We start from the raw sequence: 20,837 nt of genomic DNA, 5'->3' as shown, positions 1-20,837 counted from the left end.
GTTCATGTTTGTATTTATTGTATTTATTTATATGTAGTTTTTAACCCAGAAGAAGCCACAAGTATTGGTTTCATTATATATTTACAGCCAAAATAAAAGCAGTTTATTTTATAATTATAATTATATTTATTGGTCAGATATATCCATATCACCATATCCAATATTACCTAAAGATGTCTTTAGTAATATGATTGTTAATTACCAAACTAAATGGCCAAATTCTTTAATCTTTAGATCTATAGCAATTTAAAGTGAGAATGAGTGAGTGAATAGTTGGAAAAAAAGTTTCATGATTTAACTGTAAATAAATTATTTATGTTTCTAAAAATCTGATAAGTCTAGAATTCATAAAGAGAAATCTAGTGAATGTTTATGTATTTCCAAATGCAGATATGAATGTGTGTTACATAAAAACATTATTTTATACATTGCAGGTGACAGATACAGAAGTACTAAGAAAAAAGGATTTTTCCACTCATATAAAGTGATCTCTGCAGCCTTCACAAATTACTTCAGTATGATAATAACTGAGTATAAGAATAATGGTAACAACATATGTCTAAAGAAAGAGAGACTAAGTTGAAAAATAGAAGGAATTAAGATAACAGTACTTCATGTGGGTAGGATATGAAAATGGAACATTTTGGTGTGCACCATAATAAATATATCAAATATGGTATCTGCAATGAAAACAAGTATTAAATGATCTGAGACAATCTTAAAAAAAAATTTTTGTAATAGCAGCCTTATAGGATGACAACATTAACCACAAGAAATGAACCTATAGCTATTTTTGGCTCATATACTATACATAATTTATTTGTTTTCATTGTACTTACCATATTTTATACATGATGTTTGAAAAAAATGTACTGCTACTTTTGTATCATGCTCAAAAGAATCAGTATTATTTTATACTTGCAAAGAAATTGTATTTTTGTTGTTAATCCTATACCCAAGTATAAGCAAACAAGGTCTGCATGTGAAATATCTTTACACCTATTCCATAATGTAAAAACATTATGGGAAAGGTCATTACCTAGACCAGTTTTGACCATTGAGGTCTTATCAGTAGGAGTCAGACCCAAAAAGATACAAAGGTTAAATCACAGAAGTCATATGTTTTCTATATACGAGTGGTAAAATGGTGTTTAAGATACTGTGGATCATAAGTACTGTTATTTTATTTTATTTTTTTTTGCTTAGCCTCCTCTTCCCTTTCTCTCTCTTTACACACACACACAGGCAGACATGTCATGGGACATGTTAGGTTCCAGACCACCATCATATAGTGAATTTCTTTGTATAGTGAATCAATGCTTTTTTTCCTCTTTAAGCAGTCATGTGTACATGAATGACATAAATAACACTTTTATATCAGTTACACAAATGAAATTTAGAATAATTTTGCAAACAAAATGATTCTCAATAGCTTGGCTTAAGGGAACATGCCAACCAGTTTGGTCATCCATCTACACTATTAAAAGTTTTTCCATTTTAGAAATAACAATATGTCACATTTATGGATAACTGTAGTATTAAGTAGTGTAGCACTTTTGACTTTCTGTTTTTAACAACTGCAACAGAAGAAGTGCGAGGTAAGTTAAGCCTTTGGCCTATCTCAGTGTTCAATATACATACAGATCATCGTTACTAAATTTAATAATTTTAATCTTAGTATTCTTTCTTTTAGGGTTACACAGTGATCAGCACTCATATTTGTAGATTTAGGGACTCAAAAACACACGTGTTGAACAGATTATTTTATTAATTACAAATAAAATAAAACTTGACGTTTCAACCTCTATGTCGAGGTCATCATCGGAAGAATACAACTGTATACAGAACCAAGCTACATGCTCATGCTTTCTATATCAGTAAACTAAATCTACGTAGTTAATAAATCTTTTTTCTAGCCTGACCTCTAGTGATAGAAAGGAAAAACAAAATTTAAAAAAATAAAATAAAATAAAAAATAAAAAAAATAAAAAAAATATAAATAGATAAATGCAACTACAATAAACTGTTAGAGTCCTCATGTATTAATATTCTGGATAGTTACAAAATGATTTTTTTCAGTTGCTATTGAATGTTCTAAACACTTCACCAGGTTGTCTTCTTGTAGTGGGAATTTTTCTAATGCTAGTTTCGGATGTTATACAAGTTGTAGATGGGTCCTCCACATTCTTGAAATGGTGAGGCCATCATTTTTGTTGAGATTTGGGTTGTGTTTGAGCATTTCACAGGACTCTTTAAATTTGAGAGAAAATTTAAAGAGTCCTGTGAAATGCTCAAACACAACCCAAATCTCAACAAAAATGATGGCCTCACCATTTCAAGAATGTGGAGGACCCATCTACAACTTGTATAACATCCGAAACTAGCATTAGAAAAATTCCCACTACAAGAAGACAACCTGGTGACCTGGTGAAGTGTTTAGAACATTCAATAGCAACTGAAAAAAATCATTTTGTAACTATCCAGAATATTAATACATGAGGACTCTAACAGTTTATTGTAGTTGCATTTATCTATTTATAATATTTTTTTTTTTTTTTTTTTAAATTTTGTTTTTCCTTTCTATCACTAGAGGTCAGGCTAGAAAAAAGATTTATTAACTACGTAGATTTAGTTTACTGATATAGAAAGCATGAGCATGTAGCTTGGTTCTGTATACAGTTGTATTCTTCCGATGATGACCTCGACATAGAGGTCGAAACGTCAAGTTTTATTTTATTTGTAATTAATAAAATAATCTGTTCAACACGTGTGTTTTTGAGTCCCTAAATCTACAAATATGATTAATCTTAGTATGTAATGTAACAGGTTTATGTGTCTTCTTTTCACTGGATGTGTAACCATACAACAGTATCCATACTTTAAATTTTATCTGCCATTAATAGCAACAACAAAATAAAATAATAGTCATAAACAGTTTAAAATCCACAGCAAAACACTAAGACATAGAGATACAGTGAACAACATCATAAAAAACCAGTTCATACAAACTGCATAGCAGTTGGGAGTGTCATGTCACCAAAATAGTCATATGAACAAATTTAGTGTTGTATAGACAGGCACTGGTCATAATTGAAAAACATCATATCATAGCACATATAGTTGTCATTATGATCTCAATCACTGAAGCAGTTCGTGAAAGCTGCAGAGATTTCTTTATATGAGTGAAAAAGAACAGGAGTTTTCCTAATACAAATCTATTTGATAAATGATCTGGCACAATGTATGTTTGTGCCTGATTGTGCTATCCATAGTTTTGCTGATTACAGTACACTCCATTCCTCTTTTCATCTGACAAACTTCATTAGTGCTCAGCTATTTAAAGCTACATCCTCCTCCATAATAGCTAATGCTTTAACACTGATCTCCTTGTGATGTATAAATACATCACATCCAGAGTCTTTTCCACCTGTACAACTCCTATATAAATCCCAAATCCATTCTACCCTAACAACACCAAGGAAGAGCAAATTGGAATACTGTTCTCGCATTTCAAGTAATGCACCAAAACCTTCCTAAAAATTCTTGATGTTATCCAGAAGGGAATAATCTGGTTAACTGATGACTCCCTTCACTTTCTCCAAGATATTCTGATTCTGTTTAATGCCTCTTTCACAAGCATTTTAAGGATGCAGTTCTGCTAGTTAACACCATTTTTGTACTTTCCCTTTAGCCTGTAAAACATGAACAGCTACTGGTTAATCATTTCATTCACTATTCAACTAAAAATACCAAATCAACTTTTCAGCCTTCACTTTTATTCTGTCAACCTTCTCTGTCTTCTCTTTAGTCTTCATACTCCATTCTCTACAGACAAGATGAGCAAGCTGTTCAAAAAAACAAACAGGTTTCTTCTTTCCTCTTAACTAATTATATAGCACCATGCTACAGGTTTTGCAGCTTCTCGAGTACCCTATCCCAATGGCTTTAACAGGATTTTAAGGCCCACAACCTTCCAAGCATGCTTGGATTTCATAACCAAAATACCAGAATAAGATGGTCAGCCCTATGCCTCTAAGTATTCCTGACTGTATCCCTGTGTGTTCATGGGGCCGGTTTGCATGCTTGTGGGATGAAAACCCCCAGATACACTGGCAGAAAAAACCCTGCTGTCCACGCCCAAGACCGGCTAACTTGGCTATAGCTGAGGAAGATCCTTAAGCTCCTCACGTCATCGACGGGAATCGAACCTAGGACACTCCTTCTCCAGACATATGGTTGCGAAGCACAAAGCCACTAGGCTAACGGCATGGATTCTTGAGTATGGAGTTGATTTAAAAATAAATAAATAAACAATACATATAATTTTGGATTGCTCTGTATAATTTGCCACAAAAATGCTTTAAACGCAAACTGAACTGGCATGGCAAATCTTATCCCTAAGAAGGTGTAATTTAAATGAGAAATGCAAGAAATTTTATTAGTATCTATCCAACCACAGCAGTTGTTATATGTGTAGCTAGAGGTGAACAGACAAAAATCTTAAAAGTACTTTATACCTAAAAATGACAAGTATAAAAAGCATCACCTAAAAATGACAATGCATATCTTACTTCTGTTGTGCTTGTCTCTGCCTTTCTTTTTCTTCTTGTAATCTTGCTTCCTCTTCCAATCGCTGCCTTTCTCTTTCTTCTTCTTCTCTCCTCTCCTGCTCCTCAGCTTCCTGTCTGCAAGATGAGATGTAAAATAGTGATGGTTCATTGTTTTATTTATTTTCAGAAACAGCTATTTACATTATAATTATTATACTCATATAATAAGAAATCAGTTACATGTACATAAATACCATTGATTATTCACAATAATGCTTCACTGTATAAAAATACTAAGGAAAAAAATACATTTATTAAACTCATCACTATTTTGCTGGTTTTCTACCCAGCATTGTCAGAGCACAATTATAACTGACAGGCACACAGCACTGAACTAAGAAATTGTGGAAAATAATTCAAATTGTAACTGGAAACACTGCAGGTTATTTCTAATGGTATGGAAAAATATACAAACAGCTGGATGGGGATTACAATAGGTTTTCCTCTTCCCTCTCTCTACCTAACTTCTATATGGAACATTTTGAAAACTGCTCACTCAACTCAGCCATACTTAAACTAATAGTTTGGTGATGATAGTTGGATAGGATAATAGTTAATCAAGGGGATGTAGAGACCTTACAAGATGACTTAAATAGGCAGACAGTATGGGAAAAACATAATGGATGTCAGTTTAATATGGAAAAGTGCAAAATTATGCATTTTGGGATAAAAAGATTACAAGCTATGTACCACATTGATGGCAATGTACTCCAGGAACTTGATGAAGCCAGGGATTTGGGAGTGGAGTAGATAAAGAGTTGAAGTTTAGAGGGCATATTGCCAAGATAGCCAGGGTAGATGATACAACTACATCTGGGTTACTGTGCTCAGGTTTGGTTACTTGAGTTTCTTGGGGATGAGGAAGTGGTGCAGAGGATTGAGAGGCAAATGACCAAGATAGTGATAGGTCTGAGGAATGCTCCCTATGAGGATAAATCGAAAGAAATTTGTGGGTTGCAAAAGTGACTAGAAGACTAGATTTTTTGCTGGGAGAGTGATGAATGAATAGAATGGGTTGCCATTAGTTGTGAAGGCTTTGTCCATTAATGAATTCAGCAAAAGATATGACAGATATTGTGTAGATAGTTTGGGTCTCCCATGATTAGTCTTCACACTCCATGGAGATGTCTGTGTAATAATAATAAATAGATGGGCAATGAAATCAGGTAAGAAATGCAAAGGAAGAAAATGTTATGGTGAGGAGGTCTAAGTAGAAGAGTCAGCAGTTCATGAAAAGTAGAAAGTACAGACAAGAAAAGTGAGTCGTTGCAAGGAAGGAGAACATGGAACAAGGTGCGAGCAACAAGCTAAGTGCAGTACTAGTTTATACACACACACACGCACAGCCAGTAAAAGGAAGGATGAATATGGAAGAATGATCTCGATAGGCAGAGATGGTGGTAGGGTGACATCAGCTAATAATAGGTGAAATAATTTCATGTATTTTATGCAGAGAGAACAAGGAATGCACTGCATAGAACAGTGGGGAGGTGACAAGAAACTAAATTCACAAACAAAGTGTTTGAGATGTTAAGCAAGCAGCTTGATGATCTGAGATCAGATATGATATAACCACATGTGTTAAGGGAAGGTATGAAGGAACTAGCAGTGCCTTTGACTTGAAAAGTTTGGCAATGTAATGAAGGTGTCGGAGAAGTTGGATAGGGTTAGAATATTATGATTGCAAGAGACACCTCCAGGGAGTGAATGACTCAGGGGAGGCAACATATCACACATCTCATACTTTCTCTTGAATTCATTCAAACTATCTGCACTCATACACTCACAACCTCCAGCCATCCATCACTCTGTGACAGAAAACTCCAAAAAAACTTCTCTTAACTGCATTTATTCTCAACTAAAAGGGAGGATGAATATGGAAGAATGATCTTGATAGGTGGAGATGGTGGTAGGGTGACATCAGCTAATAATAAGTGAAATAATTTTATGTATTTTGTGCAGAGAGACAAGGAATGCACTGCATAGAATCTCTTTCTCCTATTTGTTATTGTCTGCAGTCCACAAATTCTTCATCTCCCCTCATTATCTACATTCCATAATCTCAATATCATCTTTGCCTCTCTCTCCACTGTATCTACATCACCTCAAAAACCAGGAGATCAGATTTGGACACAATAGTCCATATGAGCCATATCAAAGCCTTGTAAAGTGGCAAAATGACTTCCTTATTCTAAAATGCCAATTTTCGTTTCAGCATTACTATTGTTGAATCTTGAATGAAAAATTTTAATTTTCAAAATTGATTTATTCAGGATTCAACAAGAATTAGAAAACAATTAAGAGATACTTTGGAGCTTTAGTATAGAAACTGATTGTGAAAGTATATAGAATGAATAATTTATATAAAGATACAAAGCATGAATCAAATATGGCAATTATTCTGTGTGAAGAATTATGTTTTAGTAAATTGTAACGGCCATAATATGTTCTATGTGAAACGTATGTAATCTAAGGTTCAAGGTGCTTGAGCGAGCGTTACGCTTGCGGCAGTGTAAATTATCGGAAAGCGGCTCACGCTTGAATTCACAGAAGACGCTAACATAAGGAGATGCGGTGACCTGGATGGACTAGCGGGAAAAGAAGATGAGTGTCGGGCGAAGATTCGCAAGAGAAAAGAGGGCACTAAAGGTGCGAAATAAAAGGGGTTTGCCCCCTTGCAGAGGGCTTTTGGAGTTTTTTGCTTTTGATTATCTCCTTGTTGCCCTTGCTCATGTCTTGACCATTTGGTTCTTGACCTGCTCTTCTCGTACGAGCAGTTCTATCTCGCCTTGTGATAGATCCAGGATAGCCCGTAGATGTTCTATAACGGCAGCCGTAGTTCCTGTATAGGTGACCGTGGAGACAGCGATGTGGAATAGGACTACTGGTAACAGAACCAGGCCAGTGTGGACAGATCACCAGCCATGCTGAAGGGAGCAGACGAGACATACACCATGTATGACCACATGTGTAAAGGTAATTCTACGATGTTCCAAACCAAGTTTTTAAGGAAGGAGAACCTAGCACTGTATGCAGAATGTGGACTATCTTGGTAAAGTAATGTTTTATTTTCCTAATGTTAAAAGAGAAGCATGCTGTGAAATAAGTGTGAATTACAGTTAAGTATTAAGTGTGAATGGACATTCTAGTAAGGAACTTTAAGTGATTAGCATTAACTGCAAAGGTTTAGCTCTATTGGTACCTTTGTCTCAAATTGTAAATTAACTAGAGTGTGATAATTATGATTTGTAACTTTAACATAGCTTGATAGAATAATTTTGGAGGATTAGAATTTTGATATATGTATTGTGTACAGTCAAATGAATGGAATCTTAAAAGGAGCTTATGTTAGATTTCCAGTTAAGTTCTAAATATCAATGATAGCTCCTCACCTGAGTATGACTTTAATCTAATAGTGAGAATGAATGTAACTATGTACAATTTAGTGATCTTAATAAAATGTTCTTTATGTTTTAACCTGAAATTAGTCTGTGCCTGAATTCAACTCATCGCTCATAAATTCAGAACCTAATGGCCATGATTGCAAACATCATTGGGATAATTAGTTTAGATAATTAGGTGCTGAAGGATAAGTGTAGGGATAATCACCTTTGTATAATTTCTGAGAGAAGTTCCCTGGTTAAGGATTTCTCCTAACCTAAGGATACTGGCTGGCGCAGCAGAACAAATAAATTTGCCAGTATCTGACGGGGAAACAACTCCAGACAGTAATTACAAAGGACTTGTCTCCAACAAGGAAATAGGCCCTTTGTCCGAGAGTTCAATACATGTGGTTACTCTAAATCAGTGGTTGCCAAAGGGGTCAATATGACATTGTTAGGGGTCTATTCGGGCTCAGGGGTCGACAGAAAAATATAAGACCATTGTATGGGTAATATTTAATTCGGTTAACTTGGATTACCTCCATGACAAAAGACATGGAGGTAATGACAACACAATTAAGAGTGAATTGTGGGATCAGTACCTCCATCTTACAGGTCCTATTCATGGACCTGTAAGATGGAGTAAGGTCATGAAAATAGTTACTGAGGCCAATCAAGTAGGCCAAAATGACGTATTTACCAATAAACGGATGTTGGTGGTTCCCGTGGGCCAGTGCAGTGGGAGCGAGATTGCAACAAGTACGTGGTTCTTATTTACTGATACAAGTATTCAATCCCAGTCTCATTTTTGCACATCGACATACAAGTGAGCATTAATGTTTTCTTTAATTGTTATTCATTCACGAACTAAACTTCTCTATGTTGAAGAGTTGAACAGCGCTGGTAGTAATACCAGTGATATTACTAGTGATAGTAATAGTAGTAGTAATAGTAATATAATAATATATACTATATTATACATACAATAAACACTGTAACTATAAAATAAACAATCTAAAAACTCACATAAGCATCTTTTTTTGCTTGTCCTATTATAATTACATAATAGTAAAATATAGGGGGTCGATAAAAAGTCAAGAAACTTTTGAAGGGGTCGATGGGCAAATAACTTTGGCAACCCCTGCTCTAAATAGTCGGCCAAGTAGATAGATAGCCTTCTGAGTCTAGCACCATAGCTTGTGTTAAGATAGGATTTTCAGGGTAGTAAGTCTAAATCAGAATTAAAGTAAATCAATTAACACAGGGCGAGATATTGAAAATATAAATAAAGACAAGAACAACACCAAAAAACAAAGCAAAGCAATAGAAATATAATACTATTTCTATTACTTATATCCTCTTAGTTTGTTCACAATCTTTGCTACATGGTTCCTGAACTTCAACTTGGTATCTACAGAAAATACAAGATCATAGCCTGGTCAGTTTCTGCTAGTATAATCCCACCAATCAAATAAAATATTGAATATCTCATTACACCAAAGTGCATAACTTTACATCTACTAACAGTGAACTGATAGCCATTGTCACATGCCCACAATTCCAGATATTCAAAAATCATTCTGTGTACTGCACTTTGGATAGATGCATCAACCAGCCATACTCTGCATAGATGAACTCAAAAAAATACATCTGCAATCATGCCTGTGGTCAATCTGGTCTTAAAGACCATTCACTGGATACCACTCATAATATCTTCTGGAAAAAGTCACCATACTCCATCACAGTAAATTTAAAAAAGAGAGACTGTTTTTGGAATGTGCAGCTGTTGTCAGAAATCAACTGAATTTAAATAAATATGGATGCAAGAAACTTCCCAAAATTTGGCAAACATTAATCATCAGGATTCCCAATTTACAACCTAGGGCCTTTTACAAATGCTGACAGAGGGTGACCCACCCAGATAGGACTTAAGTATTATATTCATGTGTTTCATTTAGTATTATAATGTTGCTTGTGTGTGTGTGTGTGTTACAAGTGTTAGTTTGTACTCCCTGACGATGTCTCAGTCACTGATATGAAATATTAGAATTAAAATAGTTTTTAATCCTTTAAATCCTTGTTAATACTCCATTAAATCTCCAACACGATGACCTATGGTACACCACTGGTCACCTTAAATCTTGTGGTCTCACATTCCCCATACCATTTTTTGATGTCAGTCAACCATTTTATCCAAACTAATAGTTATCATCCAATGCCATATTCTCCAACTTAACAGCCTTCCATGTTGTATCTTGTCAAAAACTTTAGCAAAGCCCAAAACTATCATGATGTATCCTATCACCTTCATCTAACTCACCTGACACATTATAGCAAAACAAGCAAACTGGCCATCAGAACACATGCAATTAACAGACATAATACACTGGCCATGTAGCCTGAGTTGCTTCGACTGTAAATTCCAATCAATCAACCAACCAACCATCACATTATAAAATGTGAGCAAGTTATTTAAATGTGAGCTTTCTTTAGTAAATCCATTGCTGTTTGTTGCAAAGTACAGATCCTCTGTTAACCCATTTCCTCATGCAATCAACTTATCAACTTTTCCAAAATCTTCATATCCAAAATCAGTATCTCCACTCCAGAGATACTGATAGGTTGATAGCAAGATACATTAGTCTTTAATGGGATTATCATACATTCGTTCCATTTCTGTTCTGACTCAAATTATAGAGTCAAGAAAAAGACACAGCCACTTCAGTTGAACACTCTTTTAGCATCTGTACTAATATCCATCAGTTAGTACCTCCTCCTCATACAGCTGAGTTTCTTCCTCAAGTATAGAGATAGCTTTGTGCTCCATATTGCATCCATCAGGTTAACAAGTTCTAACAAAATGGCTACTGATTAACTAAACAATTTCTTCTGCATCTGCCACCTCCATACATTCAAGAGATTTATTCTTCACATTCATTCTTTCTTTTACTTGCAACATAATGACAGAATTCTTCTGGGTTGTCGTTATCTTTAAGAGCCCATTTCTTTTCATACATTTAGTTTTCCACAGAATACTTGTAACTCTTATAGCCTGCACTGGAAAGCACATCCTTCCTTATCTTTTTCTTAATAAGATTGCACATCTATTTCACTCCACCCTGTTTATTCTTTGAACTCTCGGGACACATTCCAATAGTGCATCATTGATGTATTTTTTAAATACTTCCCATGCACTGCTGATATCCTTTCCATCTAGTATTCTCAGTTGGTTATAGTTTCCAGCTTTGAAGTTCAGCATGTAACCTTTTCTAAATGGAATATCACATATACTTAGCCACTTCTCAGGTCAGTACAGCATGATTTCTGTCACCAACCAGAGGCAAAACATCATATCTTTTTGTTAAACCCCCACCACCTGCACTATAATCAGGTCTAATACTCTCTGACCTACAGCTCCTTCTGTCACATGTTGCTTAAAGAAGTTATCTTACAATGGCTAAATTCAGTTTCATTCTTATTACGAGATTTCACACTACCAAATCCATTCATTGTTAATTAAAGTTCCCCATGATGATTAATCATTTAATACCTATTAAGTTTATCTGGCAATGAATTTCATCTTCCAATTTCTGGGATGTTACTACAGATGATCCACCTGTAGTAACATTCCACCATGTATCTGATCTGATTAGACTCCACCTTACACCATATAACTTCGAGCTTACTGCTACTACATGGAATAATATTACTAATATTGCAATCACAGCCTTCTGTCCTGGACTCATATCATCTAATATCATTCTCATCACACCCTCTCACCTCCTAAGTGTTTATCTTCCTACAAATATTGTACTCTTTACAGTCAATACTGATGCTTCTGAGAGCCAGTTCTCACTAATGCCAATAATTAATTTATTTTATAATGACTATACACATGAAAGTCACAAGATGTATAAGACAACACCACTATGTGTGGGTAAGTGCTTAATGAGAAAGAAGTAATATACTGATATTTTTCTTAAACAACTGGAGGTTGTATTCAATGGGGAAAACAATATAGGAGAGATTGTTCCAAAGAACACAGGTGGATGGCCCGAAGAAAAGTGATGAAAAGTTAGTTCAGTATGTCTGGAGTTAAACAGCGTATTGGTGTTGGCCAGTGGATGCTCTAGTTCTTAGATTATTAGAGAAAAGTGAAGGAATGGTGATAGTGGCCAGTCAAGCATACCAATATAAGTACCTAGAGAAAAGGTATAGTACAGAAACTGAGCACCTATGGTAGATTGCCTTCTGTATATCATCAAGAATTCTTAGAGAGGTTTTGGATGCACTGTCCCAAATGTGGAAACAGTATTCCAAAGTTGGATGGATCTCAGACCTAGGAAGAGTTAGGAGGTTAAGTAGAAGACAAGTAAGTGGATGAAGAGAGGATCTTCATTCCCACTTCAAAAGTAAGTGAGAGTGAAGTAGGATTTTTCTTATAGGTAATAAGACAGGCCTGAGTTTTTATAGTTGTCATCACCTCATTTGAGAATGGTGAGGAGATTGGTATATAAATCATTGGTTAAGGAAGACCTTGAGGAGTCAACCATTTGAATACCATAGTGTTTCTCAAATGAGAAACAGGAATGCAAAATCCTGTTTCTCAAAAAATTTTGAGCAAAAAACATTTGCTCAAAACTTTTTGCAAAACTATGAATAGGATCTTCAGGTAGTGAAGAAGTTGGGTGCTGATGACCATCCATGGTCACAATGTATTCACAATGGCAAGAAACTCAACCAGTGTTCCTTATACTTCTGGCATTCATGTACAGACATACGTTATCCCTTTGATTGTTTGCTTGTATACTTCCATTTGTAATCGGTATGACCCAGTTAACCCGGCACTGGTGAGGTGGGAAAATGTAACAAAAGTGATAAGGTGGGATCCCACAAACCCACCCAAATAATGAAGTGTATTATAGAAATCTATATCTTTTTAATCAATATTAGATTACGTATTGTTTAAGATTCTTCCTCACAGTCTTTCTGTATCAGACTCATGGTTACTGACTAATGCTAAATCAATTTCACTATCATCATCTCAGCCAAATGGCTCATCTGTCAAAGCGTCATCTATAAGTTGACGTAACCACTGTTCTTCCTGCTCGTAAATCATCTCATAAAAAAAAAAAGATATTCTCAAAATATCCTCTAAATATTTACTAAAACATATTTGTTTATAGTTGGTAAAAATATAGAAGACACAGCAGTAACGATAATATTTTAGTAGAAATACATGAAGACAACTTATGTTTCAGAAGTAAAGATAGTCACACTTTTGGTAAGGTGGGGTCTGGTGGGCCCCTGCACACTAAACTTGCATGTGTGCAACAGCCTGTCGCCTATGGCTTCGAGTAGCAGGTTATGGGAGGGGAAACTATACTGAGGCATGACTCACTGACACACATTGTTAAAAAGTTATAGTCAATTTAAAATCTTCGGGATCTGACACCCCACCTTACTAACGCTGGGTTAAACACTGTTAGATTCTTGTTCATATCTAACGCTTCATCATAATCTAGTTTCCCTGACTTTGTATAAGGTCTCATACAAATAAATAATTTCTCCCAATACCAAAACCATGCATTCAAGATGAAAAATAACAACTGCACTTAGCGTGATAAATAAGGATAGTACAAGTATAGTGACATAAAAGAAGTGATTAACCCTTTGTCTAATTTTAATATAGGTAATTTCACGTGATGTGGAGTGTGTGAGATGTATTTCTTAACACATGTGAGTAGTTCATGGGAGAAATAAGAGGATGGTAAGAGAACTTGTCAATCATATATACTAATTAGGTACCAGAGGAACAAAAAATTCTGCATGCAAGCAATATCTCTTTGAAAATTTGAATAATCAAATACAGCAGGTAATGGGCAAGAAAATAAGTGAGAATGGTAGTTCATGGTAGAGATAGAGGTGCTAGATAGAAGCTAGGTAATACAAAAGGAATGCAATATGATGACAGAAATCTCATGGCTATGACAAGTATTTCATAATAAGAAATGCATGGTGAAGAGGCTGGAAATGCAGTAAGAAGAGCTAAGAAAGGAAATAAAATATGGGAAGGTGGAAGGAAAGCATGAAAGAACAGAGAAGAATAAAAAATGATGTAGTGATGTGTGGTGATTCTATGATTCATTCAATGAGGATGGGCTGATATATTAGATAAGCAAATAACAAAAGGTTGTTTTCTGGGAGTGAAAGTCAGTAACATGATTGAGGCTAAAAGCAAACAAAAAGAACAAGTGGATGTTGATGTATGGAAGTGTTTCTAGTAGTAGAAAGAATTTATACTGCAGAATGGATTACACTGAAATGGATTTGGTGTTAGGTTGGAGAAAGTGATCAGTGAACGAGTAAACATAAGTGGTCCGAGAAAGAGGGTGGATGTATGAGGGCTTGGACACATGCCCTAGTTATTAGAGTAGAATTGTTAGAGTAGAAGAGATACTCTAACAATTGTGGAGCTAATTTTATCAGGCAAGAAAGCAATGATTGTAGCAGTGGGGTAAAAAATTTAGTTATTGAATCAACTCTGGCTGCTTATTTGAAGCAGTCAAGTTTTAAATTACTTGAATATGCATCAGTCCTAATGCCAGAACCACCTGCATTGAATTTTCAGCACTTGTAAATGAGGCCAAAAATTATTTGTATAACTTAGGCCTAGCTACCAGAAGTATTCTTGCAAGAACAGAATGTGATTGATGCAATGTTGTGAGGAAGGCAGGTAGGATAGAAAGGAGGGGGGGGGAGAGAGTGTTGCTAAATGATTGTAGAGAAATTAAAACCAATTAGGGTAGAGATACCAAATGGTGGTGGCATTTTTTTATAGATATTTATATTTATCCCATATACTAGAGGTACAAGAACCTATAGCGCATCAATGCCCTGTATGTGGTGCAAGTAAGAATTGAGAAAAAAGAAATCTATTCACATTTTTCTTGAAGAGCTGTAGGTTGAAGCTGTTGGGAAACACATTATGATGAAGGCTATTCCAGAGGAGAGAGGCAAATGGAATAAACGAGAAGAAGGTTTGAAGTGCTTGCAGTTGTACTGAAAAGGGATGTTTAGACAGCTGCTGCTAGTTTTCTTTTTTTTTAACCAGTCCAACAGAATAGTGGAGAATTGATATTTGCCAGTTCACTGGAGCAGTGACCATGGAAGCATACCTGCAAAAGAGACAGAGCAGAAACGCTGCATCTGTGAGATAATGATAAAAGTGGGTCTGTGAGGATAGGGATCATCTATGAGCCCAATACAAATTGCTCTCCAGGACTCTGGACAGCTTCAAGAATCTTTAGGAAGTTTTACGTGCACCATCCTAAATGTGTGAACAGCATTCTAAGGATAGGTGGATTTTGGGTTTATATAAGGTTAGTAGCTGGGTCAAGATAAAGAAATAAGTAAAAGAATCACCAAGGAAACAAACCATTTTGCCTGTAAAGATTATCTGTGAGGGGATTTGCATGTACAGTAAAACCTCAAAGTTACACGGTAGGTGGGACCAACAAAAAACGCACAAGTCGAATTCGCGTTTTTTGCATGTAATTTATATATACGAACATACAATTGGGACCAAAGGTTTACAAAAACACCTATATTTTTTAAGAAATATAATCATAATTGTAGTTTTTCGTACATAAAAAAAAAAGAAAGTTATTTCGATGTCGATGGTTTCATAAAATCTAATAGATTCGTCTGACGGCATAATGTCTTTTTCTTGTCATGCAAAATTTCTTCATAGCAAGCTAATGATTTTTTTTATTCCTTGCCTTGTGGCTACAATTCGTTCCTCGTTAGAATCTATATCCTCCAAAATCTGTAAACCTTTCTTTTATGATTGTTCTTACTGTGGATTCCTGTAGATCGAACTTCTTTGCTAGCTCACAAATTTTCATTCCACCTTCAAAATCCTTAATAATGTTGAGTTTTGTTTCCAAAGTCAATGTTTTTCTTTTCTTGCTAGCTGTAGAAGAATCGGACTTGCTTCTTTTGGATGACATTATTATTTTTTATGTGATAAAATTTTTATCAAGAACATATCATTAAACAATCGCAAGGTTTTTAGACTATAAAAATCATGTATAAATGGAGACCGCACGAAACACATCAGTGCTTGTTCACAGCATGTGCGACACTGGCAAATGCAGCCGGCGCTGAAAGATACGCCTGGTGGTGAGGCGTGAAGCGGGACGGGAATACGTACATATAAGAAACCGCGTAACTCCGGATTCGCATAAGTCAGGATATGACTGTATTCTTAAAAAGAAAGCTATTTAATATGTGCATTATTCCAGTGTTTACCTATGGATATGAGACATGAGCAAAAAATACTAAAAAACAGGGTGCATGTGGCCTTGGAGAGAAAAAATGTTCCATATAGCAAAAAAGGGGATAGAATATGAAATACCAAAATTAGAGAGACAAGTGGAGTAGAAGATATTGTGAAGTATTGTAAAGCATAAGAGTCAAAGCCAAATAACTGGGAGGAGACCTCCACATCACCTTTCAGGAATGTGGAGAACTAAATGGGTTTTTTTTTGTGTAGAGGCTTAAGTGCTGTGAGGACATTATGTTGGAGGTTTAATAGATTTTTTACAACACTCAAAAAGAATTAAAATAGAATTTAATACTTCCTATATTTTGTCCTAGTCACTAGGACATCTACGGGGATTACAAAGACAATTAATGTAACATGCACACAAAAACTTACAATACTAAGCCCAACCACGTGGGTGACAATAACGTCCTATCTAGGTGGAGCGCCCTCTAAGGGCAGTTGTAGGTGGCCTGGAATGTAAGGTGGGACCTCTGGTGATGACTGTTTCCCAAATCTTCGGAAGCTTAATGCAACCGTATTTGTTAAGATTTGGTTGGTTTTTGAGAGCTGCTGCTGCTGCTTCTAAGAAAAGTCTCTCTTTCTTAAATTTGCTGTGGTGGAGCATGGCGGTTTTCTTCCATGATACTCTGTGGGTGGTGTCCAAAACGTGGTCAGCCAAGCCTGAATGGCCATAGTTGTGTTTAACGATGTACGACTTGTGTTCCTCCAGGCGGATGGATGCTGATCTGCCTGTCTGTCCAAAGTACGCAAGCTTACAGGAACAGGGTACTTTGTAAACTCCAGGCAGAGAGAGAGGAGGGAGCTGATCTTTTGTAGAACGGATAAGGGTAGCCAGTTTGCAGTAGGGCTTATATGCTGTGTGTAGGTTATACTTTTTTAGTATCTTGGCTATTTTTTCCGAAGTGCCACGGATGTAGGGTATGGTGATGGCATTTTTGAATTCTTGTTGAAGAGAGGGACGGGGAATGGGGGAGGAATTTATTATTTTTTTGATGCTGTGTTCGCTGTAGCCATTGGAGAGGAAAGTTCTGTGTATGTGGTTAAGCTCAGTAGTGAGGGCGGTTCCACTGGAACAAAGATTGTGGGCTCTCTTGGTAAGGGTTTTAATGATGCCATATTGTTGTGAGGGGTGGTGGTGGGAGAGTTTGTGAATGTATCTGCCTGTGTGTGTGGGTTTTCTGTATACAGTGAAGGCAAGTGTATCATTAGGCAGGCGCGTGACTAAGGTGTCTAGGAAGGGTAAACAATTGTTCTTTTCCTTTTCCATAGTAAACTGGATTCTTGGATGTAAGCTATTGAGATGACCAAGGAAGGAATCTAACGTGTCTGGGCCATGAGGCCAAATAGAGAACACATCATCTACATATCTAAGCCAGATAGAAGGTTTGAGTGGGGCTGAGTCTATGGCTCGTTTTTCGAAATCTTCCATATAGAAATTGGCAAGGGTGGGTGAGAGGAGGGAGCCCATGGCGGTTCCCTCTATCTGCTTGTAGATTTTGTTATTCCAAGCGAAATACCCAGAGTTGATGGCAAAGGAAAAGAGATCTAAGATGTCAGAGGGAAAAACGTTTTCTAAGAGAGATAATGTGTCAGTTAAGGGAATATTGGTAAACAAGGAGGAGATATCAAAGCTTACTAATATGTCTGTATTATTCAAGGTTAAATTTTCTGTGAGGGCTTTAAAGTGGGTCAAGTTTTTTATATAGGAAGCTGAATTTCCAGTGAGGGGGGACAGAGAGTTGACCAGCTGTTTAGACAGTCTGTAACAAGGTGCATTGGTGGCATCTACTATAGGCCTGAGTGGGGAATTAGGTTTGTGGATTTTTGGTAAACCGTATATTCGGGGGGGACGGGAGCGGAAAGGTTTAAGTTTTTTCGTGACGTCGGGGGGCCAGGTGGTTACTTTTTTAAGTAAGATTTTTAATTTCTTAACTTGCGTTTTTGTGGGGTCGTGTTCTAGCGGGATGTAGGTAGCGCGATCGCGGAGGATAATGTTCATTTTACGATTGTATTTGCTGGTATTAAGGACAACTGTGGCATTACCTTTATCCGCTCTGGTGATGACGATACTTTTTTCTTTGCATAGTTACTGGAGAGCCATGCGTTGGGAATAAGATAAGTTACTTTTTGGAGGGGAAGAGTGAACGAGGATGTTGGCTACATCGAGTCTGATGTTGTTGGCTACCTCCGACGGTAAGCGACTGATCCCCCGTTCGACGTTAACCATTACATCGAGTACCGGCACTTCTTTCGGGGCGACGGCAAAATTATGGCCGAGGCAAAGGGCGCTGACGGCATCATCGTTGAGCCTTTTGGACGAGAGGTTTATTACTGTCTGGAGCGGTTGAATTTGTGGTTGTGGCTTGTCTTTAACCAAGTTGTTGTATTTCTTGACGTGTTTGTTTTTTATTTTCTGAAATTCTCTCTGTGCAGAAGTTTCCGAAATGTCAGAGAGAATTGACCACAGTTCAGGGTTAAGAACAGTGGAGAGCTCCGCTTGTAAGGAGCCAATGGCGACGTTCGTCACTGCGAGGGCGGCACGAGTAGAGGCGATTTGCTCGCGTAGTAATGCTAAGCTGGCACGTTTGTATATCCGGAGTGCTTTTTTGGAACGGAAATTGATCTTCATTTTAACACATTTCGGTATCACTCTTGTATCCCGACATCTTTTTAAAAAGGCCAGCCTATTAAGTTGTCTAGATAGTCGTAGTTTTGACTTACCGTATTGCTTGGATTTGCGTGCTAACTCTTCTCCATGGATGATTAGAATTCTTGTGTAGAGGCTTAAGTGCTGTGAGGACATTATGTTGGAGGTTTAATGGATTTTTTACAACACTCAAAAAGAATTAAAATAGAATTTAATACTTCCTATATTTCGTCCTAGTCACTAGGACATCTACGGGGATTACAAAGACAATTAATGTAACATGCACACAAAAACTTACAATACTAAGCCCAACCACGTGGGTGACAATAACGTCCTATCTAGGTGGAGCGCCCTCTAAGGGCAGTTGTAGGTGGCCTGGAATGTAAGGTGGGACCTCTGGTGATGACTGTTTCCCAAATCTTCGGAAGCTTAATGCAACCGTATTTGTTAAGATTTGGTTGGTTTTTGAGAGCTGCTGCTGCTTCTAAGAAAAGTCTCTCTTTCTTGAATTTGCTGTGGTGGAGCATGGCGGTTTTCTTCCATGATACTCTGTGGGTAGTGTCCAAAACGTGGTCAGCCAAGCCTGAATGGCGATAGTTGTGTTTAACGATGTACGACTTGTGTTCTAAAAAATACTAGATTCTAAATTCTAATAGATAGAATTCTAAAAGATACTAAAAAAGTATAACCTACGCACAGCATATAAGCCCTACCGCAAACTGGCTACCCTTATCCGTTCTACAAAAGATCAGCTCCCTCCTCTCTCTCTGCCTGGAGTTTACAAAGTACCCTGTTCCTGTAAGCTTGCGTACTTTGGACAGACAGGCAGATCAGCATCCATCCGCCTGGAGGAACACAAGTCGTACATCGTTAAACACAACTATGGCCATTCAGGCTTGGCTGACCACGTTTTGGACACTACCCACAGAGTATCATGGAAGAAAACCGCCATGCTCCACCACAGCAAATTCAAGAAAGAGAGACTTTTCTTAGAAGCAGCAGCAGCTCTCAAAAACCAACCAAATCTTAACAAATACGGTTGCATTAAGCTTCCGAAGATTTGGGAAACAGTCATCACCAGAGGTCCCACCTTACATTCCAGGCTACCTACAACTGCCCTTAGAGGGCGCTCCACCTAGATAGGACGTTATTGTCACCCACGTGGTTGGGCTTAGTATTGTAAGTTTTTGTGTGCATGTTACATTAATTGTCTTTGTAATCCCCGTAGATGTCCTAGTGACTAGGACGAAATATAGGAAGTATTAAATTCTATTTTAATTCTTTTTGAGTGTTGTAAAAAATCCATTAAACCTCCAACATAATAAATGGGGTTTCTGACCCAATGTCCAATCCTCACCTTCACGTGGTATGCCCTGCTAGTAGGTATCTACCAAGTACTGAACGAACAAGGATGGGCTGGCAATTTATGACTTAGCTGACCAAATTATACTCTTTACAAATTAAACCACAAATGTATATGATGGTAGATGAGATTTCATGCCGGTTGGGACATTGCCCAGTTAAATAAGTAGGCCCCCGCTGTTTAATATAAGGTGTATTAATGGAAAGGAAATCGAACTTGCAGAAGAATTGGAAAAGTATCCCCTGTCCTAAGACAGGTGAGATCTTACTAAATAATAAGGATAGGATGTTATTTTCAGGCAATGATGATCAAAAGGAAGATGTAACGATAGCATTCAACCCCAAACATGAAGATAAATTTCTTAATTGGAAGGCAATTTCAAGTAGAATTATAATGACAAACTTCAAAATGGGGACATGGACAATGAAACTTATTTGTACCTATGGTCCCACAGAAGGATTTTCCAAGGAAGAAGTGGAGGAAT

General features: G+C 36.8%; 1 protein-coding gene across 1 annotated transcript in view; it reads right to left on the bottom strand.

The window, feature by feature from the left end:
- Nucleotides 1–20,837, bottom strand: part of LOC150102272 (Golgi resident protein GCP60) — a 189,116-nt gene that overhangs the window by 93,305 nt on the left and 74,974 nt on the right. The window contains exon 4 of the mRNA XM_090399544.1: nucleotides 4,572–4,685. Coding sequence (XP_090255670.1) covers nucleotides 4,572–4,685 — 114 coding nt within the window. The remainder of the gene's footprint in view (nucleotides 1–4,571; nucleotides 4,686–20,837) is intronic.

This window comes from Typopeltis vanoorti, chromosome 10, assembly GCF_054136105.1.
Source record: "Typopeltis vanoorti isolate ZY-2024b chromosome 10, IOZ_Tvanoo_1.0, whole genome shotgun sequence".
Lineage (NCBI taxonomy): Eukaryota > Metazoa > Arthropoda > Arachnida > Uropygi > Thelyphonidae > Typopeltis > Typopeltis vanoorti.
The sequence above is the reverse complement of the archived record's forward strand: the minus strand, read 5'-3'. Positions and strand labels throughout refer to the sequence as shown.